At 38.4% G+C, this 24,826-nt stretch overlaps 1 protein-coding gene across 2 annotated transcripts in view; it reads right to left on the bottom strand.

Annotated features, from left to right (window-relative positions):
- Positions 1–1,067: 1,067 nt before the first annotated feature.
- Positions 1,068–24,826, bottom strand: part of mast3b (microtubule associated serine/threonine kinase 3b) — a 40,959-nt gene continuing 17,200 nt past the window's right edge. For both annotated transcript variants that reach the window (XM_079845084.1, XM_079845083.1), the window contains 19 exons: positions 20,259–20,360; positions 20,030–20,162; positions 19,860–19,933; positions 19,678–19,766; positions 18,804–19,012; positions 16,587–16,725; positions 16,375–16,507; positions 16,102–16,267; positions 15,855–15,956; positions 14,662–14,784; positions 14,373–14,485; positions 12,764–12,933; positions 9,962–10,083; positions 8,080–8,280; positions 7,706–7,932; positions 6,834–6,956; positions 5,792–5,928; positions 5,276–5,457; positions 1,068–4,020 (listed from right to left, as the gene is read on the bottom strand). In XM_079845084.1, the coding sequence (XP_079701210.1) occupies positions 2,996–4,020; positions 5,276–5,457; positions 5,792–5,928; positions 6,834–6,956; positions 7,706–7,932; positions 8,080–8,280; positions 9,962–10,083; positions 12,764–12,933; positions 14,373–14,485; positions 14,662–14,784; positions 15,855–15,956; positions 16,102–16,267; positions 16,375–16,507; positions 16,587–16,725; positions 18,804–19,012; positions 19,678–19,766; positions 19,860–19,933; positions 20,030–20,162; positions 20,259–20,360 (3,570 nt within the window). In that variant the 3' untranslated portion in view covers positions 1,068–2,995. The remainder of the gene's footprint in view (positions 4,021–5,275; positions 5,458–5,791; positions 5,929–6,833; positions 6,957–7,705; positions 7,933–8,079; positions 8,281–9,961; positions 10,084–12,763; positions 12,934–14,372; positions 14,486–14,661; positions 14,785–15,854; positions 15,957–16,101; positions 16,268–16,374; positions 16,508–16,586; positions 16,726–18,803; positions 19,013–19,677; positions 19,767–19,859; positions 19,934–20,029; positions 20,163–20,258; positions 20,361–24,826) is intronic.

Here is a 24,826-nt window from a genome sequence, read left to right as displayed (position 1 = left end):
AGGTTTCCCAGAACATTGCCCAAAGCATCACACTGCCTCCACCGGCTTGCCTTCTTCCCATAGTGCATCCTGGTGTCAATGAGCCTTGGCCGCCCATGACCTTGTCACCAATTCACCACTTCCTTCATTTTGATAGATACTGACCACTACAGACCAGGAACACCCCACAAGATCTGCAGTTTTGAAGATGCTCTGACTCAGTCGTCTAGTCCACACAATTTGGCTCTTGTCAAACTCGCTCAAATCCTTGAACTTGCCCATTTTTCCTGCTTCTAACTCATCAACTTTACGGACAAAATGTTCACTTGCTGCCTAATATATCCCACCCACTAACAGGTGCCGTGATGAAGAGATAATCAGTGTTATTCACTTCACCTTCATCTATGTATATTATGGAATGGCATGAATTTGTACATTTTAATGTGTAAAAAGCCTTCCAAAGACAGTAATACATGGTTAAATGACTCACTGAGTTATAATTCAAATAATAATTCAAGTGTTCATCAGGAGCTGTTTAGATATGCAATGTTGAGAAAACACTTAAAAGTGTAATTATTTCTGTGTTTTGCCAAGTTGTCATTGATAGTCACATGACTCATTAAACAAGTAAGACAATTATTTTATTGGTCATACTTTCAAAAAGTATAATCTGGGATTCTGAATGACAGTATCCACACCAGCGCGTTGACTGACAGCCGCACATTCGCCTCAAAACATTGGATTCCTCCGCGCTGTGCCGTGCCGAGGCACAACTCACGTAAAGTTGATAATTCCGCGAATAACTGCAATTGCAGATTTCGAACAGAGATGGCGCCAAAGAGGAAAAACTACGAACTGCAGATGACGTGATCAGCTACTACCAAGCACTGTATACATAAACATACATACAATTATTATGCGACATTAAAAGCTGTTAACAGTAAGATCCTGTATTAAATACAGAGAAAAACTGTAATAGATCTTACTGTACATTAAAAAAATCCCTGTAAATCAACTTTTAATTTACAGTGAAAATCCCACAATTCTGTTTATCCATCCATCCAAGAAAAACAAAAGTCATTGATATTCCATATTAACCAGTGAATGATTTATTACAAAACATCATCAGACAAACAGTTAACATTAAAAAATATTTATAAAAAGGATTTTTTTTTTTTTACAAACATACCAATTATCAAGAAGTCCTGACAATTCTGGAAAATGGAAGAACCCATCAGCACAGCAGGTTATATAGATAATGGACTTCAAGTGCTGTGAAGCATTAGTGTGAATGTAACAGCAGTGGACGGTAGATAGTGACCCCGTCTCATCTGAACGTATTTAAGAGTGGGTTTGACATCCACACAACGAACACTTCATCCACTAAAGTCTGTGATCACACAGGGATAAAATGTCACAACTGGGTCTGCATAACATTAAGCTTTTAATAACATTACTGTAATTCAAAGGCTCGGCTATACTTGACCATTAAACATATTGCACTCATGTTGCCATGCCAATGTGTACGGTGTATTTACTCAACATGCAGCATGCAAACGGTCGGCTGACAGGCAGAAAAATACAGCCTATTAAAATTTACACCAATTTGTGTCACATAGATGTACAGCAGCCTGATGCATAAAGTTACACGGAGAGGTCACAATTAACAAAACTCAAAAATACGTTTTCTTGAATCTGTCAAGCGTGTGCCGTTTGTGCCAACTGACTGTTAAACCTTCTCATGCAGTTTCTATGCAGTAAAAATACTGTAATTTAAGATCCAAACAACCACATATTAAAAAGTGTTTTGGAAGAGTCATGCATAAAAACATCCAGTCTGATGTGTGCAGTGTTAGAGAGATCCGTCTATTAACAATAACATCACACCGACCTTTAAAACAATAATCTAGCCAAAGCCTCCACCCACTGACTCCAGTTCTGCACATATTTGTAATTAAGTTTCCTTCGCACAGTAGAAATCCATATATATATAAAATGTAAACATTATTCCAAGTACAAAAGCTTGTGAGCACTCGCGACAGGCCAACGGTCAAAAAACTCATGGTGATGTGGTTTGTTTTGCAGTGAATTCTTGTGCAAGTGCACAAACAAATGAGTTCCGGCTAGTGTGAGGTGTGTGACTGCATGCTTAACTATTTCAGAGGTGTCTGTGCGCCCGTTCATCTTAGCACCTGTGATCATTTGAAATGTTTTAGGTTAGGGTAAACTGAACAAAGCAGGGTGAAAAAGAAAAGTACAGGAAATAATATTTAAGTAAAACTAAAGAGACATGCAAAAAAGAAATTGTGGGAATTCTGTGAAAGTTTAACCCAGAAAGGGATCATGTTTGGTTTTTAGATGTTTAAGTAAAGAACATATTTGATAAATTCAAGAATTAAAATTGATCTTAAATTTCATGAAGCACAGTATCAGGAAAGGAATTCAATTTAAAAGACTCGACGGTAAAATAAAACTGATCTATGTGGTTTGATGCATAAAATTATATCGTTTTTTGACACCTTGACCAACATGTAACTACATTTCAAATGAAACGGCTCTTTTTCCTTCGCACGGATCATTTCAAACTCTGTGGAAACCCTTTGAGATGTGGAATAATACATGAAAATGGCCACATGACAATTTCTTTCAAATATCATTTGACCTTGCAGCTTTAAAAAAAAACACACACAATGAAAAGCTCTTGGAAGATGAAATGGATTCGAAGCTTTTGCACATTTTCATAGAAAAATCAAGTCATTCAAATCCCCTCCTCAACCCGTTCACAGAAGGTGAGAAATGTACTAGCAACCGTTACGTTTTTTTTTTTGGCCAACAGCACGTCTCCAGTGTACATTATAAATTAAAAAAAAGCATAAATATTCCCTGCATAAGACTCTCACTTTCATTTACACTCTAATAAAATACTCCACTTAAGAATTCTGCGTGGCAACAAACGTCTCAGCGGGTGCAGCGGGAAGCCCGTCGGGATGATGTGCTGTAACAGTCCTTCACTCGTTTATCTCTCTTTCAGTTTGCTTTTTTCTGGACTTTGATGCTTTTCTGGCTTCGCTGCATCTGCAGTCGTCCCGCCGGCTTCATGCGTAGCTGCGGAGGAGCGTGGTGTCTCTTTGGCAGCGCAGTCAGCCTGAGGTTCAGCTTGACTCTGAGTATGTGACACGTTTTCCTCAGCCTCTTCCTCGTCTTCATCCGAACAAAGCCTCCAATCGTCCGCTTCCTCGCTTTCCGATCCTTGCACAGCGATCTGGGGGACCAGCGGATTCCTCCTCACCATGCAGTCCTCCTCCGACTGCATTTCGCACATCATCTGCTTGGGCCGCACGCCGGCGGACATGGCCGTCTGAGCAGGAATCTGGGCAGCCCTGTCATCCGGTTCGTCAAAGCTCACTTCCTGCACAGCTTCCTGCTTCTTGAAGGAATCTCTGCGTTCAGAGAGATTCAGCTTGCGCATTACAACAATCTGCTCCATTCGGTCACCAGGCCAGTCCCTCATTCTCTGGCCGCAAAAGTACCCACCCAGCCTGCCGTGATCCACTGAATATGTTGTACCACAGGCCACCTCTGCCTCGGTGTCCCCCAGTATATCCACCTCGCAGTGGGGGACTTCCAACGTGTGTCTGCGTGGAGCGTGGGGCTTTTTGTCAGCAAATAAGGCCCCTGAGAGTTTTTCCGCGGACTGGACTCTCTTCAGCAGAGGGGAACGTGGAGGTTCTGCACTCCGGGGCCTGACCACATGCCGAATGATAGTGGGAGGTGAGAGGGTCTTGCCATGGAAGGAATGAAGGGTTTTGGAGATGCTGGGTAAGGGGGAGGGGGAGCGCTGGGGGGATAGGGCCTGTGGCGAGGAGGTGCAGGCCAGAGGCGATGGTGGGATATTACTGGTGGACTTCCGTCTCCCCACTTTAGTGTAACGTTGGTTACTAAGTTTAGACCCAAGGCCATGCAGTGAGCTGGGTCGCATCTGGACCGCCGGTGAACTGGGAGAGCTGGAGCATGGAGAGGCGTTCTGGGGCAGGCTGGCATCTGAACAGATGTTTTGTGACAATTTTAACAATATAATTAATAAACAGCATAATTAACAAACCTTTTGGGCATTTTCTAATTGAATAAGTGACCTAAAAGTAGTAGGGCTGGGTATTGACAACTTTTTTTTACAATTCCATTTAGATTCACAAGCTCGCAAATTGAACCAATTCTGATCTCGATTCAATTAAATTAATGTCAACTTATTGCAAAAAAAAAAAACACACAAAAAAACACACCTAATGCTGTGTAGACTATACAGGGAACCCTGTCAGTTTGTTACTATAAACTATATACATTTTATAACTATAAAAAGGTTAACATTAGTAACTGTTTTTATATAGACATTTAGAGCCCTATCAGACACCTGGCAAAATGCGAAGCCAGGCATGTGTTTATTGCTAGTTTCAAGGGTTAATGAAAATTAAGTTACTGTTTTTTTTTTCAAATATAAAAAAAAAAGTAATCTAAAGGATAACTGTCATAATGGATCATGATGGATATATTCAAAAAGTAAATATTGACAGGTTAACAGATTAAGTAATAATAAAATGAATATGTAATATACTACACATATTTAGCTAAATGCTCCTCTCTAAAGTTAATTTTTCTAGCCAACTATCAAGCTATGGTCATTGAATGGCTTTTCAGAGTTGTGTGACATTATTTACAAACTGTTTTGACGTCCTTCCGAGGTTGAAACACTAATTGAGACAATTACATGATACATTTCAGTAAGGTGTACTGTATCTTTCAACATACATTCAGATGTTCATTTATTTTTGTTGTGCTATAATTACTATTAATATTAATGCCGCTTCGCTTGAACTGAGGCTACAACGATCGGTCACGCCACATTAAAAAGCACCAAAACCAATATAAAGTATCCGCGTTCAAATTCTGTCAGTTTTAGATATCAAAAGTAGCAAAGCACAATGCTTATTGCGATTTATTGAAAATAATATTTTGTAAAGTTTTGTTCATGTATCAACTGAAAAGAGCATCTTAATAGACTAAAACTAAAAGATCGATACTTGGGAATTAAGAATCAATATTGGTTCATCGAAATGATAATCGATTAAAATTGAGAAATCAAGATTTTCAACCCAGCCCTTCATAAATAAATAAATATTTTTTTTTAAGAAAATATTTAAATACTTTACATTTTTATTTATATTTATTGAGCTACTTAAACTCGTTGATTATTCGGTGACAAATAATTGCAGGTTTTATATTGGTTTAAGTCAGGTCATACCAGTGGTGTGGTCAGGAACGGGGCTCCGGCAGGGTGTTGTGGGTCCGGAGGAAAGGCTGTGGGTGGGAGAGCCTGGCAGACTCTCGCTGGAGGACACAGAGTGATGGAGGCCGGAGGAGAAACTGCGGCTGCTGTGCATGACGGTGCTCTGTTTGGACAGCTTCTTCAGCATGCTGCGCCTCCTGGGTCAACACGAGAGATTATTCAGGTTAACGGCAAACATCGATGAATGGTCAACTCTTGCAAGTGGCATCAAACGGAATGTCCTTATTAACATTAGTGATAGATATATCAGCTAATAACCATGTCAAGGGATAAACAAATTTTGGGTAAAATGAATGTTAATTCGATTTCAACAATTATATGTGCATCTAATTTGCGTTCATTAAATTGTATTATGCACACAGAGGCATTCCGCACAGAGTATGTGTTTTAGGATCAGCCATTTAAAAATCCAACCACAGATTCAAATTATGTAAAATAATAGGAAAGTTTTAAAACAAGAGTTTTCCTGACCGTTCCTGACTGTCCTTCCATTTGCTCCTCTTACTCCGGCGGGCCATCTTTCCTTTACAGCTGCTCTTGCGTGCCGGCCCGATCTTTATAGACGTGTCCTCCAGCGCAATAGTCTGCAGGGCCACCTGGTTACCGCTCTGTATATTAAAAAGACCAAATGAAATTGATTAAACTACTTGATATAAATTACACAAAAAGCAATCTTTATGGCAAGAAATTTATCTTTTATCTATTAATCTCTTCTTGCTAATATTAGTAACAATGCAATTTGAACAATTAAGAACATCTGCCATTTTATTTTGACTAGTTCATTACATTTTTACTACCAAAAATTGAATTGCACTGGTCCAAACTGAGTTGCAGATACATTGAATAGAATTACAGACAGTAATTTTACACTAATCCAAAAATTACATTGTCGATATCTGCCATATAAATTATTACTATTCGTATTCATACTACAAAACTACTATTTAGTATTCTGTCAAAATCTATTTCACCTAGTAATGCTATGAGCCTTTCTTTTATATCATTTACTGCATTTACATATATATATATATATATATACATATATATATATACATATATATATATATATATATATATATATATATACATATATATATATATATATATATATATATATATATATATATATATATATATATATATATATATATATATATATATATATATATATATATATATATATATATATATATATAAGTAAATGCAGTAAATAATATATAAGAAAGGCTCATAGCATTACTAGGTGTATATAAAACACATTGGTATATTTTCATATTGCTGTTGCCACAATTTAATTAAAAAGAGATTTCACCAAGGTTAAGTGTGTTCTAAGCAAAACAACAACGCCAACCTTTAACCATGGTTAAAAAATGTATAAATATTCAAGTGCAGCTTCAAGTAAGGGTTTTAAAATGGTTTTCGTTTTTTTTACTCAACTGACATTTTGTTTTTGGTCTAGTTCAGAACATTACACAATGGTTCAACAAATCCCAGCATGCTGCTGTACAAATACCTTCAAGAGAAGCTCCATCATCTCTGTGTGCACTAGACCCTGCACAGACTCTCCATTCACATGAGTGATCAGATCACCTGCGCGCAGTCCAGCCTCATGGGCAGGGCTGCTCTCCTCCACACCCTGACAGAGGAAAAGAACAAAATGAATCAGAATAAACGGACTGAACCATCCATCTTTAAAAAAAAATCAATGTCAGAGGCCCTATTTACACCTGCTATTAAGATGAGTTTTGGTCAATAGGATCACAAGTGGGCGACACTAAATACAGGCGTAAACGGGGTCTAAAATGTTTTGAGCTTGTCAACTTTCTACCACATCCATAGTTAGTGGAAAACGCATTCGACTAGATTGCTTTTGTGGTGTAGACGCTCATGGTGTTCGAACAGCCACTAAAAGACATTATGGAAAGCCAGACGAAACTAGATTTAAACTTTGTTGCCTGAAGACCCAAGTTTGGTTAGAAGAAGAAAAAAGTACCAAGCACAATGTTCTCTCACCATTCCCAATTTCTAACACGCACTTACAGTGTCCGTTTGGTCCTGCGGCTATCAAAGCTGAAACGAAAGCTGATTTTGTATTTTTTTCTTTCATCTCTGGGCTCGTTCATATGCAAATTGCGTAAATCAAGCTTATTTTGTCCATTTAATCGAAAGTCAAGATCTGAAAAAAAAAAAAAACCTCACTTATCCACCCATAGACCCTCCCCTCGAAGAAATGAGGACAGAAGAGGTTGAAATTGAACGAGAGACAGATTAAAACACTGTCTCATCTACTTGTGATCCGATCGACCAAAACGCATCTTAGTACCAGGAGTAAAAAGGGCCTGAGTGTGTTCTGATAAGATGCTTGTGAAGTGATTCTCTGCTCACCGAGACCATGTGGTTTATGGTGTAAATGTCACTAGTCCCCATGTAAACACGAATGGTCTGCAGGGTGAAGCCGTATTTCTTCCCAGAGCTGTGGATGATGATTGGGGGGCGGAGCCTGCTGATGCTGAGTGAAAGGTCTCGATTGGGGGAGGAGTCTCGGGATGATGGATTAGAGGAAAATGATCGAGGGGAAATGGAGCGCGTCTGCAGGCTGCCACACCCGTCATCTGGGGAAAAGCAAGAAAAATGTGTCAGAATTTTTTTTGTTTTGTACATCTGAAACAAAAGCATGACATCTACAAAACCACTCTCTAGATATGAGGAGGACCACCATTTTTGTAGAGCTGCTATGGTAACTATGTTTAGGGCCTGACCTGGCGTGATGATGAGCGAGAGGGTGGACACTGATGCAGACTTGGGGACTTTGCGTCCTGGTGAAAGTCGCTGCCTGTCAGGCGTCTCCAGCTGGTTTCCAAAGCACTGAGGAGTTCCTTGTTCCCTTGGCGACGAGTGTTTCGTTCCTGTGCTGTTGCTACGAAGTCTGAGTCGTCGCAGGTTGGATACAACAACTTCAGCTGCAGAATTAAAAGGTTTGCATCAAAATACAACTCCACCCAGTGAATGTAGCATTATTATAACATTATTATAATTTACTTGAATTTGAACATTGCTACGGGACACATTTACCACAGTATATAATTCTGAATAAATATGCATATTAAGCAAGAGGTTTTCTTTAAGGGGAGGGTCTTTTTGACATTTTATAGAAAAACAAAACGAGAACAGGAAATGGGGGGACAACAGGGGCCCGTTCTTCGTACGTCACTAACTCAGTTAGCTGGATTTGATTGTTGACGATTTGACATGATCTCGGATTGTTTGGTTCTTCGAAGCTCATCCTGGACTTGCTGTCATAGCAACAGGTCCGTAAGCTTAAACCTGCTCATGAGCAGGCTTATTTCATGTAAACAGGATTAGATTGCATCTTGAGGTGATACTTAAAATCTGTCCCAGCCACTGCTACTTTATTACAAGAGTTCATTACTGAACCAGGGGCAATAATAATAATTTTAAATAATAATAATAATAATAATATAAAAATGTCATATTGTATATGTATATGAGAATGTATATAATATTTTAATGTTGTATTTAATAATATAGACACATCCACTTGATTGAGCGATTTATTTGTGATGGAATAATTACTTTAAATTTTATTGGAGGTTTACACACATGTTGTACAGTTACTCTGAGCCGTGCATTAATTTAAGTGATCACAGATATTATGGGAGTGGCTTGATGCAGCGCAAGAGCTTCAGATAATTTGATCTTGACCCTTAAGAAACTTTAATACTGTCACGTTACAAATCTGCTCCAAATTGAATTAAAAATGTAATTACAACCTTGAAATAAAAATGTAAAGGGTGTACAAATACTGTATAAAATCGTGAATATAAATAATTGGTAATCATGTTAAAAAAAACAAAAAACATTTATCATTTATCTATAATAAATAAATAACTTTTATGTTGGTTTGGTGGTTTGGCTGTTTCCTTATAAAGGTCCAGAAATTCGTGGGGTTTTTGTTGTATAATTTGTCAAGTTTTTTGCCAGGTGGCTTTTTTAATTATATGATGTCATTACGTTGCTGTCTTGACGGCAGCCAATCGCTGCATTGCTGATCGTGGTTTCGAGTATCGATGCATCTGCCCTCTTCAGGGAACACAAGAACGCGCAGTGATCTTAGATCGTTTAATCCAGATATTCCACAAATTCGTTTGAAGAACCAAATTAGCCAGAGATCAGTTATCACGATTAAAAGATCTGGGATCTGTCAAATCATCTCAGATGTAATAAGCAACGTACGAAGAACGGGCCCCAGGATTGGAACATGACAGATCGGTCTCAAATCCCCATTTTCTATCTTTATGTGGATGGAATGTATTCACTAGGCCATACCTACAACCATAAGTTCATTTAAAACCTCTAATACATTGGTGACAGTTAACTATAAAACGTGACAATTCAGCATTAAAAAATGTTATCTCAATTATTTATAAAAACACTTTTTTATAATAATTTTAACTAAGATTAAACGGCTGAATTAATTCCTTTTTTATATTTACAAAATGTGTTTTTTTTTAAACTAAATGCAGTTAAATGGCCTTCCTGAAGTTGCCCACCAATGTTCATTTTTAAAAGGCAATAAATTGGTAACAAAACTCAAATGTGGCAAAGTTTTAGTCCACTTACCCTCATCATCCGTAGACAGGGCGAATCGTGGCATGGCCTCTAGGCTGTGTGTGCTGCTCACCACTAGGGGGCTAACGGCACGCTCAGGCTGAGAGGAGCTGGATGAAGTTCGAGGACGCAGGCTGCAAGAAAAAAAAAAAAGACATAGACTAGTAAATATCATCTACTGTGACTGAGCCTCAAGGAAAACATACATATAAAGAATAAATGTACATACAGGCAAAATAAACCCCCATAGTGTCAGGGTCCAACTTATTACTCGGCTACTTGCCACAAATAAATAATTAGACAATTTTTGAATTAAAATATTTTATTAGCTCATTAAACGGAAAAAACCAACAAGCAGCTTTGTGCCTCTCCTGTGCACAACTGCGTGTTCATGAGACTCTATTAGTGCTGCATTTACTCCGACGCGCCCAGAAAAAGCACACAAGTTGAGAGAAATCAAGATTAATAAAAACATGACATGAAATGCTACTCCTAGAAATCCCCAAGAAAGCATCAGTGTACTTTCTTTACTTAGTTGAACATCTCCAGACTGGAACTCTGGTTGTCAGAGGAATGACAGTTGATCGAGGTTAACCTCTTAACAAGCGCCCCATTTTTGTGGAATTTTTTGAAAACGATATACCCAAATGAAAATGTCTGCAGCTCTTAAACCCTATGGTCTATATTCATAAACCTGGTCTTATTTTAAACTAGACACTTGAAATATTGCTACCCAAGAGTCATAATAACTCAAAGTAATATGGGAACAGAGTAATATACATGTAAATATACATGTAAGTGACTCACGTTTTTTGTTTTTTGTTTTCAATTAGGGAAAAAAATATTATAATTTAATGTTAAGAGCCTGAAAATAACTTAAATATAAAACTGAATGTCTAATCATGTCATGATTCAAATATGAGGATGATTCTCTCAGTAATGTAGCTTCTGTGAGCTTTTATGTCAAGAAAAGTCTAGGCGTCATTTCAAAAAGGCCATTTATTTCAGAACATTTGCTATTGTAAAGAGTAGTTTTTCATTCAAATAAATCTGCAATAAACTGCAATATACTACTAATTATAATGGATAAACAGTTACTGAAAAACTAAAGCAACTATTTACAGAGATTACAAAGTGTAAAAAACTCATTTAGCTGATGGGAAGCGTCAGCGCGCTCCACTGCAGTTGCGCCATGGAGAACGTGCAGCCAGCGCGCAAACAGTATTCACCAAAGCCTACTTACGCAAACTGCGCAAGATAATGCCTTTTGATTGGTTACTAAGTCCATCAATCAAACCTTTGTTGAAAAGGCATTGGCTGGGCACCGAGTGCCTTTATCCAACGAAAACCATGGGCGCAATGATTGACAGCTCACCAAGCCTGTAAGGCACTTCCTCTATATGATGCATCCCAGAAGAGTCTCTGATTGAAGGAGAGAGACGGGGGAGGGTTTAAAATACGTGGGAGAAGCCATTCTAGCAGGGGGAGTTTGCCAGACACGGAATAGAATCGATATTTCATTGAAAATGGACATGATTGATCACGCTAACTCAAAACTCTCTTGCAAACAACGGAGGATTTTTAGTTTTTTCCCTATTTTTTCGTTGTTTTGGATTAAAAAGTGGGATGCATTTTGAAGAATGGACTCTTACACAGAGATGTATGCGGGTGTTTATTGGATTCGTCCGATCTGATCTGAACGACAGGAGATGAAAGATGAGTAACGCTGATATTTTTCTAATGTTTACATGGCCGGTCCTTTAGTGTTTCATTTAACCCTTTCCTCTCTGGTGTATTTATTGCAAAAACAAGTTCAGAACATGAATCTTGAGTGTTTTAGCTTTCAAATGATGCATAGTTTGTGATAGTTGATTGAATATTTTGTATAAAACAAAAGTAGATAAAAGTACACACCCCCCCACTTCCGTCAACCCCCCCGTCCACGAACCGGTGCGGGTTAAGAAGTTAACGTGATAACTTGTCGCGATGAAAACAACAGAACATTTACCTCAGAGAAGAAGTTTGTGTTGGATTTATTATTAATCTTGATTTCTCAAAACTTGGGTGCTTTTTTCAGGGCCAGTTGGAGTGAACTGTGGCACTAATACTGAAATCCTAATTTCAAGTGATTTAAGTCATAATAAATTGAGGCTCAAGATGGTCGCAGGTACGCTTGAATAACATGAGAGTTCATCCGCAGTGTGATACGAGGGAAATGAAAGCGGCATCATTACAGGGTTACTATCATTACAGGGGAATAACTGACCTCGGAATGTTGCAATTGATCAGAATCGCACCATGCAATAACTAAATAATATTTTAACCAAAAATGTATACTATAATGGGTATGTTTATTTTCCTAATTAAAAGGACCAATATGTAAGATTCTTAGATTAAAAAAAATCCCAAAACCACTACAACAACGTTATATTTTTTGTTGACCTGTGTACTTACAATATCCCAAATGTTTAAATCCAGAGAAATAAGCCATTTTAAACAGGACACGGATTTGTGTCTGTGGGTCGTCTATAAATGACAACATACCCGCATTACCCTCGATTTCCGGTTTTATTTTGTTGAAACCATAGAAACACCAAAGACGCTTGAATATATTACACAGTTAGTCTGAGAAATCAAGGCGCCATCAAGCCATACCTTTGTTTTGAATAAGTAACCTCTAGCGGCGAAAAATTACATATTGTGGCTTTAATGTCCTTTTTTTACGTTGTATAATAGGTTTCATTTGTTCTTAATGGCACATGATGACATTTTTTATTTTGGGGTGACTGTATTTCTTTGTTCCTCTATTCGCACCTTGCCCTCTGAGCCGAGAGCCTCTTGTCTCCAGTGGAGGCCTGCCGTTGGATCTCTCCTGGAGAGTGAGTGTCCCGTCCATCTGCCCGGTCCTCTATCTCCTCACTGTGACTGCGATCGGAGGAGAAACTCAGGGATGGTGTGGCCAGGTGCTCTGTGCTGCTGTACACCTACAAAATTGTGGAAAAGAGAGTGGATAAGTCAGAAAGAGAGCAAGAGAGAGAGAGAGAGAGAGAAAAAAAAAAAAAGAGTACAACAGAAAAACCTGGCACTGACGCTTGATATATTGTTACGTTTTTAGTTCCCTATGTTTAGCTGGCCAATACAACAGTCGTCTTGTTTTTTAAAAAGCAATTTAGAAGAAAAAGTTTAATTACTGTTATTATAGAAATATTACATGCATCACCCATGATTCTTTTATTAAAAGGTAAAACCCTTACGTTGTTTCTAGGCTACCGATACTTTATCTCATGTGCGCATATTTCAAACATTTGACTGACATACTGTTCATTGTTTGTATTTGACGTGATTAAATGGAAGCCTGTTTCTGCCGCAACAAAAAATGTATAGCTTAAGTTTATTTTATTTTTTTAAGTCAGAGAACAAATAAATAATATGATTATAACTAGGGGTGCTTTTTTATTTATTAAACGTTGTTTTACTGAACACATCGTGTCTGTCCTTAAAGAGCTCAATTATAACTAAAAGTTTCTTAAAGATACATTTTTTTTATCTCCGCTAATGCTGTAAAGTGTAAACTTTATAGGGAGCCCTTACTTGCGCATTACTATATAACAACAGCCCAATTTAGCCTAAATTTAGTTGCTATTTAATTTTTAGATATAATAAATCAACACTCAAATAACACATTGTATGCAAACATGTAAACTTCACATTAGGCAGTTTTTGCATTAACTTCTAAATCTAATTATAAAATTATGTTTTTGCTCCAATTCATTGTTGAAATATAATCATTTATGCACTTTCATGACATTAATTTATTTATGTAGAATATAATTAGGCTAATATAGTGCATATATTTAGTGAAAGAGTTCATTTCTATAGTGAACTAACCAGCTGTGGACTCTGAATGACTGCCTGAGGTAAATGTAATGCTACGTGACATGGTGGAAAGACGTCAATAAAACAGCATATAAACAGTTTAAACACTGATTGAGCGATTACACAGATGATACGTTTCAGTATTGTAAAGTATCCTCATACCGTCAGCTGTTGATTAATGTTATTTTTTTTGACTAGGAAGAGATGATCGTGTTCACTCACGCCTACTGTAAACTGACGTGCCTATACTGTGATCTATCACGTCACATTAAAGAGAGTCAAACGGAATTTATCGTTTGAATTGTGTGATAAAATGGACAGAAAACTTAACATGTTCTTGTGAGAACTCGGATTTAAGCATGTTCCGCGCATAAAACAAGCCTAATGTTAACTGTTCGGTACACATGTGCACCGTACCGGAAGTCCGGTACCGAAACAGTTCGGTACGAATACGTGTACGGTTTCACCCCTAATTATGACTGTTCAGTCACCTAATAAAAAAAGCTTTCAACAATATCAAAATGTGCAGACAGCAAAAGAACCCAACCTTGCTGAAACGATTTGACCATGAAGAAAACCCTCGTATTTCTAGGGAAGACTCCTCATCATTGGTTTCATCATCCTCATCGGAGGCCAAATGATGGTAGCGTTCAGATCGTGCTACAGGGGGAAAAAAACAAAAAGGATTTAGGGGGTAATAGCCAAGTACAGTGAATAAATAAAAACTGCACCTCAGTGCATAAGGCACAAGAATGAGCTGACATTTCCAGAGCACTTTGCTCCAGGCATTTATGAAGCTCGCAGAATCTCCTCCCTGTTGAATTACTGAGACTCACTGTCAAAATAACTAGTGTCGTCTTCGGCCTCCAGCTGAGGGATGAATTCAGCTTTCTGACGCAGGAGCCCGTTCCAGTCCAGGCCACTGAAGAATAAATGCTGCTTTACTTCTGAAGCCCCACCTACAAACACATGGGAAGTCAATCTTGTCCAAATCTCTACATAAAATAGCTGTATAAATGATGATTGAAGGAGATCTAAATCGAAACAGTTATTTTGAACTTAAATAGGTCTTTTTTTTTTTTATAATTCAACTCCACTCGAGGTAATGTTAGTATGTATATATATATAAACAGCTAAATTAATTCGGTAACACCTTACAATTAGGTTCATTAGTTTACATTAGTTAGCTACATTAGTTAACATTAACTAATAATGAACTGCACTAATAAAGCATTTATTTATCTTTGTTAATGTTAATTTTAACATTTACTAATGGATTATTAAAATCTTGGTAACATTAGTTATTGCACTGTGAACTAACATGAACAAACCATGAACAGGTGTATTTTTATGAGCTAGCGTTAACAAAGATTAACTAATTCTAACTAATAACTAATTTACTCAAATACATTTTTTTACCCAAAAATACAGCTGTTCTCAAGCTGCCTACCATGTGGCAAAAAAGGTGTGAATGACAATTACATGTCACTGACATGTACTTGTGGGTATGTAAATACGGGCAATCTGTATTCAGAACGAGCCATTTTAGCAGCATTGTTTCAATATGTGCTCTTTTTTGACTTGAGTGGAAGTTTTGGGTTCTGAAAGTTATAGTTTATTTTAACAGTACAAACAACTCATCTCAAAATATCAAGGTAAATTTGATTTCTCATGATATGACCCATTTAAAAAAAAAAAAAAAAAAAAAAAAAAGCTGCAGTTAAAGGGATAGTTTACCCAAAAAATTAAAATTCTGTTATCATTTACTCAGCCTCACATCACTGCAAACCTGTATGACTGTGCAAGATAAAAGATATTTTGAAGAATGTTGACAGTTTTGGTGACCACTGACGTGAGGAAAAAAAAAAAAATTGAGACATTTCTCAGAATATCTTTTTTTTTACTCCACAGATGAAATGTGTCATATGTGTGGTTTGCAACAACTTGAGGAATGGGAAATTATGAACATTTTGGGCAAACTATACCAAGCTAAAAAATGTATATCAACAACAACTGAATGGCAAAGCACCTGTTCCAAGTCTTTCCAGCGGACTTTGATTCAGTAACCGTGTGATCATGTCCTGGGCGTCTACAGGAAGCATATCATCTCCATCTGGCCAGATAATCTCATCTGCGTAAGGAACAGCATGTATCAAATCCTTTTACCGTAGTTTCATTTTAAAGCATTTGGTAAAGCTTCCTGATCCTTTTAACAGTATCTGTGTCTCACCAGTTGACAGGACAAATAGTTTAAAAACACATTCATCTGAACTCACCATTGACAACCTGCCCAAAAAGCTCTTCTGGTGTGTCTCCGAAGAATGGAACACATCCCACCAGAAATTCATACAGGATGATACCCATGGCCCACCAGTCGACAGGTTTCCCGTAGCCCTGCCGCAGGATCACTTCAGGAGCAATGTACTCTGGAGTGCCACAAACCTACAACACAGTGAATACACAAAACATTGATCGACTCTACATTAATATCAATAGCAGTTTTTGAAAATTGACAAATTGTATTAAAGGAGTATTGTGCTCTTGCCCACCTGCTTGTCGATAAACTCCCTGGTGTCTTTCTCAATGTGGCCCTCATACAGATTGGTTGTCATGTTCATAAGGCCGATTTTGGAGAGGCCGAAGTCAGTGAGTTTGATATGCCCCATTGAAGTAATTAAGAGGCTGTGAAGGGTTAACAGAACAGTTTAGCAAGTTACATTTCTACACAGTTGCACAAGAGGTTTTTAAGGTCTTTTCTCACTTGTCTGGTTTGAGATCTCGGTGCACAATGCCGTAACTGTGGAGGTATTCCAGTGCCAAAACGGTCTCTGCAAAGTACATCCTGGTCATATCTACAGGAAGTGGGCCCATGTTCTTTAGCAGAGTGGCACAGTCACCACCTGGAAATTATATTAGCCCAAACATATTTATTTATACATATGCATGTTATATACATATGTTAAAAATAATTGATAAATTAATTATAAATTAAATAATTAATATACACACACTGATCAGGCATAACATTATGACCTAATATTTTGTTGGTCCCCATTTTGCTGCCAAAACAGCCCTGACCCGTTGAGGCATGGACTCCACTAGACCCCTGAAGGTCTGCTGTGGTATCTGGCACCAAGATGTTAGCAGCAGATCCTTTAAGTCCTGTAAGTTGCGAGGTGGGGCCTCCATGGACCGGACGCACATCCCACAGATGCTCGATTGGATTGAGATCTGGGAATTTGGAGGCCAAGTCAACACCTCAAACTCGTTGTGCTCCTAAAACCATTCTAGCCTTCACTCTCCATGTGCATCAATGAGCACTGGCCGCCCATGACCCGGACGCTGGTTCACCACTGTTCCTTCCTTGGACTAATTTTGATAGATACTGACCACTGCAGAAGATTTTGGAGTCTTGGAGATGCTGTGACCCAGTCGTCTAGCCATAACAATTTGGCCCTTGTCAAACTCGCTCAAATCCTTACAATTGCCCATTTTTCCTGCTTCTAACGCATCAACTTTGAGGACAAAATGTTTATGCCTAATATATCCCACCCACTAACAGGTGCCGTGATGAAGAGATTATCAGTGTTATTCACCTCATAATGTTATGCCTGATGTGTGTGTGTGTGCATGTATATAAATACAGTGAGGAAAATAAGTATTTGAACACCCTGCTATTTTGCAAGTTCTCCCACTTAGAAATCATGGAGGGGTCTGAAATTGTCATCGTAGGTGCATGTCCACTATGAGAGACATAATCTAAAAAAAAAATTCAGAAATCACAATGTATGATTTTTTAACTATTTATTTGTATGATACAGCTGCAAATAAGTATTTTAACACCTGAGAAAATCATTGTTAATATTTGGTACAGTAGCTTTTGTTTGAAATTACAGAGGTCAAACGTTTCCTGTAGTTTTTCACCAGGTTTGCAGTTGCACACACTGCAGGAGGGATTTTGGCCCACTCCTCCACACAGATCTTCTCTAGATCAGTCAGGTTTCTGGCCTGTCGCTGAGAAACACGGAGTTTGAGCTCCCTCCAAAGATTCTCTATTGGGTTTAGGTCTGGAGACTGGCTAGGCCACGCCAGAACCTTGATATGCTTCTTACAGAGCCTTCCGAGAACCTTCCGAGCCATGCATGATTTCAAACCATGACGTCTTAGTGTATTACCAACAGTAACCTTGGAAACGGTGGTCCCAGCTCTTTTCAGGTCATTGACCAGCTCCTCCCGTGTAGTTCTGGGCTGATTTCTCACCTTTTTTAGGATCATTGAGACCCCACGAGGTGAGATCTTGCATGGAGCCCCAGTCCGAGGGAGATTGACAGTCATGTTTAGCTTCTTCCATTTTCTAATGATTGCTCCAACAGTGGACCTTTTTTCACCAAGCTGCTTGGCAGTTTCCCCGTAGCTCTTTCCAGCCTTGTGGAGGTGTACAATTTTGTCTCTAGTGTCTTTGGACAGCTCTTTGGTCTTGGCCATGTTAGTAGTTGGATTCTTACTGATTGTAGGGGGGGACAGGTGTCTTTATGCAGCTAACGACCTCAAACAGGTGCATTTAATTTAGGATAATAAATGGAGTGGAGGTGGACATTTTAAAGGCAGACTAACAGGTCTTTGAGGGTCAGAATTCTAGCTGATAGACAGGTGTTCAAATACTTATTTGCAGATGTATCATACAAATAACTAGTTAAAAACATCATATATTGTGATTTCTGGATTTTTTTTTTTTAGATTATGTCTCTCACAGTGGACATGCACCTACGATGACAATTTCAGACCCCTCCATGATTTTTAAGTGGGAGAACTTGCAAAATAGCAGGGTGTTCAAATACTTATTTTCCTCACTGTATAAAGGAATATAACACATAACAGGAATTGTCAATTTTTTTCATGTCTTAATTACTGACTGATTGTTTATGTAGCAATTTCTACTTAAACATACATATTCATAATAGAGTTTTGTTGAGTTTACCTTCCACATACTCCATGACCATGCACAGATGTCTGCGGGTCTCAAAGGAGCAGAACATGCTGACCACAAAGGGATTCTCTGCAAATGTCAGGATATCTCGCTCCACAAACACCTGCTGGATCTGGTTTCGCAGAATCAGGTTTTGTCGGTTGATCTTTTTCATTGCAAATCGTTGGCGAGTTTCTTTATGCCTTACCAGATACACAGCCCTGCAGGATAGATGGAGAACACAGCAAGACACATCACAGACCTTAATAAGATGATATATTAAAATAAAGTATCGAGTTGTGGCCTGATGACTGGTGGGTTTAGGGCCATGGAAGAATATGCACATTTTCCATTTCTATATTTTCGATTAAGATACATAGATTAAATAGATATTTAACTCCAGAAAAAAAACGATATCTTACAGAAAAACTATTTTATTAAGTTGTGATGTAAACAATATGATCTGCGATATAGTACGTTTTATCCAAGACTCAACTTATTGTATTTATAAAGTATAATTCACCCAAAAGTGTAAATTCTATCATCATGTACTCACCATTCATCTTCCAAACAAAAATGAAGATATTTTTTATGAAATCTGACAGATTTCTGCCCCTCCATTTAAAGTGCATGCAAAACAATAAGCGGTAAGCACCAGCCAACGAGAAGGATTTTTGAACTTAAGAAAGCTGAATAGAAATATATATATGTTGTGAGCCAATCGCAAAATATAAGCTCCAATTACATCTGCATAAACGCATGCATTGTCACCATGTAATGTGCTTGTTAATAATTTAAAAACAAACGTTTTGCCAGCTGAGATTACCCTTATGTGGTATCTAAAGCAATCACTTTTTCACCTGTAGTCATGATGTAATTTGCTTACCCATAAGCCCCATTGCTGATGAGTTTTAAGGTCTCAAAATCACTCTCCAGCGGTTTTCTTCGTAGTGGTGTGGGTAAAGATTTATTCTGCTGTAAGCAACAGGAAGAGATGTATTGTTAGTGGCGTCTTATGAAACCTAGAAAGGCTATTTAATGCTCCATATACTTTTGTTGTGCATTTACCTCTGCAGTAGTTTCTTCAGAATCAACTGTCAGTGTGGGGCCAGAGTCGTACTGCTCCTCTAGCTGCTCAACTTCTGTCAAAAGAGATGAAAGGCAACATCATGAGCCTAAAGAGAAACCGACAGGCTTTCCAAATAAAACCAGCATGAGATAAATGACAGCTATTGCACCATCAAGAGGATCTCGGTTGAGCCCAAGTTGGTTGATTATATATCGGGGAATATCTGTTTTGATGCCCTGGCCGACTTTGGCGTGACCTTCTGCAGCCTCTAGTAAATGGTAGAACTCCTCAGGGTCAAACTCCTACAAAGTAAAAATAAAGAGCACAGTTTCAGGAGCGTCGGGCCATTAGGAATATTGATGGGAGGGCTGTGAATCAGTGAAGGTGCAGAATCTCACCAGACACTCCAGCAGTCGTGCAGGGCGTGAGATGATGATGAGGATCTTCTTCACCAGTTGGGTGATTACTGAAACCTCCTCACTCTCAGAGCGATCCAGAGCCTTAGACAGACAAACACACACAAACTGTTAAAGGGACACTGCATAATTTGTCTTGATCTCCTGAAATCGTACCATGTATGTGGTAAAGTTGTATGTAAGAGATATTTTGTGATGCAATGTAACCCTCTGAACCCTGAGCTGTTTTCTGGGCCCTAGAGGTGTTTTGACATGCCCTGACATTTGAGCTCATTTCTGTTACTTGTAACATTTTCATGGCTAAAGTCTGATTACACTGTATTCATCCGTTTATGCATGGTTTGCGAAAAAATATATATTTTTAAGGCACTGAAATAAGGCCATAAACTATACTGTATAAACATATACTGAATATTTGTTCACAAGACTTTTGAAAACTGGATCACGTAGGCTAGAATTTTTGCTTCAAAACGATGTAAAAATCCCTCTGGCCACTCACTCACATAAAACAATATATTGATTTAAAATTTGTAAGACGCGTTTTGTGTCAGGAAGGCTTATGCGGGGAAGGCGTGAATTAGGGATGAAACGGTATGGAAATTTAACATCACGATTATAGTGACCCAAATTATCACGGTTATCAATATTATCACGGTTTTGTTCAAGCGAGATGAAAGTATTCAAAAAGAACAGATGCACACACTTAAAACATTTCAACAAGTTTTATATTTGAAATTCAACAAACAACAAATAACTAAAGCAGCTCTATGCACTTTAAGCTAGATTCTGTGGGATTTCCTTCCTTAATGGCCGTTGTCAATAGCAACGCATAACGCATAAATAATTAAAGCAATATTCTCATCAGTGTTCAGCAATGATGCATTTAAATCTAGCATGTTTTGTGTTAGAGCCCAAACAGTATCCTAGTGAAATAATGCATATCCATATTTCCATATGATTTGACAGTTTATTTTATTAAATATCAAAATGTGTGCATCATACCTGACACCTAGATGATCACTTTACAGTCAGTTTTATGACTGTCATTCTCTTCAAATGCTAGTGAAGTTTGAAACTTGTATAACGTTACCAATGTTGTGTGTAACTTTAGAGACGGTCCCTAAATTCACCAACTTTAATGCCAGTCATATCAGATGCGCTGTGGTTCTGCTGTGTTTTTTAAAACTATTTTCGCTGCTGAAATAGAACAAAAACAGTCAACCTCTGTATGATGAATTAATCTCCTGCGTACATCGCACGTTTATCTCTGTTTTGAGTGTAACGTTAGATTTCAGCAAGAGAGAGAGAGCGGCGCGCGCTCTGAACAAATCTCCGGCTAATCTGAACGCCTCTGATTATGAGACATTGCATTCATAAACTCAATATAAACACGTGTGAGTGGTTATAATGCGCAACGCGATTATAACAGACGGCTTTTGAGAAGACTATAATAAGTTCAAACGCTAGAGTGACTAGTGTGCAGCCGAAATAACGTTACACTCGCAAATGGCGGTTGTTAATGTCAAGCCCTGATTATCCCTAAAATGTCACCCTAGTCTTGTCTGAATTTGTTCGTTCGCTTCACGTTATTATTTACCACACGTAGTTTTGGTAATGAGGTCAAAGTCCACTTGCCTTGCGTTCGTAGTTTTGAAGTGTTCCCCCTATTACAGCGACTTTCTTCTGGCATGTTCTGCAGACAGGGTGACCATCTTCCCTCAGGACTTTTGTAAAAGCCAAAATATGACCACACCTCAGATTTGGTCCTTTTAGAGGCTGAACAATCCCCAGAGTGCTGTCACTGCCTTCTGCCATTTCTTCTCATTCAGAAAACAGCCGTGCGCTGCGTCGGACTGACGCTGACTGGACAAGATTTACCGCGAGTTTCCACAATCGTGATAATCACACGCGGTTTTAATGATAATAAAATTTTATACGATATTACTAACCGTCACTAAATTTTATCGTGGTTTATCGTGAAACCGGTAATCGTTTCATCCCTAGTGTGAATCATCACGAATATTGATATTTTTCACATCTGAGAAAGCCAGACACTCCCCTAATCCTAATGGCCCTATCAGCTGAATGACTGAGGGAACTTGAACAAAGAAGGTGAAGAGATTAAAAGAATGGCTTTTTGATTTGTTCGCATTTTTTTACAACACAACACAATCCAAATATACACAACGAAGGACAAAAAGTGGGACAAAAATAAGGGACAATCATGGTTCTTTATAAGGGACACTCAAAATGTTTGTACTGTTTGTTTTGTTTTCTACATTTGATTTGCTCAACCTATTAATGCACACTTTAATCCTAAAAAGAATTTTAACGGATTAGAAATAAATGTCAATTGTTTCACGCAAACCATCGAATGCTTTTGTAGCATTATACACTACCGTTCAAAAGTTTGGGGTCAGTAAGACTTTGTTTTAAATTAATAGTTTTATTAATAATTAATAATTTTAATAAATCATCGATTTATTCAGCAAGAATGCATTACGTGTCAAAAGTTACAAAAGCGTTCTATTTCAGAATAAATGCTGTTTTATTACTTTCTATTCATCAAAGAATCCTGAAAAAAATGTCCACAACTGTTTTCAACATGGATTTCTCATTACAGTATCATTGTGAATATCATAATTGTTTGTTTGCAATATAATCTACAAATGCATACACAAACAGATGTTTCTGCCACGTTTAAAGGCATTTTACTCACACACCCGTGATGTCTGCCATTGCTAAGCTTTTTCATTTCGCTGGGAAAAACGAGAGTGCCGCACCGCATGAGCGTCATGACGGCATTGCTCTATTTGAGCACACTTGTCGCACGTCTATATTTAAAATGATGAACTTAAGCGTGCAAAAGACGCAACATATGTGAACAACCCCTAAGTCAGTGGTCAGATCAGCATGGCAGTCAATAAACGGGACAAGGGAGGTCACGTACGGGACATTAATGACCAATAAATGGGACGTCTCGGCTAATACAGGACAGTTGGCAGGAAAGCTGTGTTTAAAGGGTAACTAAACCCCAGCTCAGAGCTTAACTCCACCCACTGGCAATATTTGAAAAATGCTGGAAAAGTGGGCAGAGCCTAGCGGAGACAGAGGGGACGAAACGAGGACGGGCCTGAGCGGAGGGCGTGCACCTGAGACCCGCAGTGACAGATTGATTGACAGCTGTCTGACTCGCGAGTCACAAAGATGGAGAATGACTGGAGTGACGCCAGTAGCTTTGCAACAGAGCGGTCATTCTCCCCCACCTTCACCTGAAGTGGAAGAGGGTGAATTGTCTGTAGACATAGACCCAGAGCCTTATCAATGTGAGCCGCTGGCTCAAACTGCGTTAACTCCAGATGCCGATGATGCTAGTGAAGCAGCAGCGCAAGAGAACTGACCTAATCTATGAACAGTCAAATCCTTATACTGAATGCCACTAAAAATAGATCAGATACATACAATGTATTTTAAAGAGCACCTATCATGGAATTTTGAAATTTACCTTTCATGTAGTGTGTAACATAGATCTAAGTGAACAAAAACATCCTGTGATAGCTTGAAATATGACAGTGCACCGTATATATAGTTATTTTCTTTCAAAAGTAAGAGTCGACTCGGAGTCATTTTTAAGAATCGTTAGAAGACCGAAGCTTTTTCTCTGACTAGATGACGTCAACTTGTCAAGTTATTTGAATACGATACGCCCACTTATTGCGCTCCAAGACGCCAGTGAAAACTAGAAAACATCATGGCCACGAGACGCTGTGTTCTGAAGTGCGACTCAAAAGCAAACTTTTTTCATCTGCCCAAGGATGAGCATTTGAAGACTAAGTGGCTTGAAGACAAACCATACATCGTCGCGATTGAGTGTTTATTATTAGTCGTCAAATGTATGTTTCGCGATCTCAGGAAGCTTTTATTATGGACTTTTATTATGGCACATGGTATCTTCTTCGTCTGTCTGTACCATATATGGATTACATGTGCACAGAGCGCCCTCCGGCTGCCAGTATGAATTGAAAACAACACATAAGAGACTCAATCGCTCATGATTAGGCTATTTCTGCCCATTTTGAGGAAGTATTGAATAAAAAAATACTCCTCTGTTTAGAAATTTGACAGACATCTGAGAATCTACCAATATTTCTCCTCATCTGCACACTTTTGAACTAAAAGCCCTGAGGGATGTTGATTTGTCGCGAGTCTTCGTGAGGAGTTTTTTTATGAATGAGATCAGCTGAGGCTCATATTACAATCAAACAGTACCGACGCGGTTTTCATATTCATAACTCCTGACACATATTAACAAATTACTGTCATTATAAGACTTTGATGGGCGTTCCGTTTCCGAGAATATCTGCACAGACTATACCAATCACAACTGACTGGGTCATCTGACCAATCACCGCCGATTAGCGTCACGTAAAGGCGGGGTTTTGAAAAGTGAATCACTAAAGGAATCATTTGAGAATCGCTGTCAAAACAGGTAAAAATAAATGCATATTATAAGAAAACTAAAGTCTTTTTTGTCATTGCATGCATGCAAA

This window comes from Gobio gobio, assembly GCF_949357685.1.
Source record: "Gobio gobio genome assembly, chromosome: 19".
Classification (NCBI taxonomy): Eukaryota; Metazoa; Chordata; class Actinopteri; order Cypriniformes; family Gobionidae; genus Gobio; species Gobio gobio.
The sequence above is the reverse complement of the archived record's forward strand: the minus strand, read 5'-3'. Positions and strand labels throughout refer to the sequence as shown.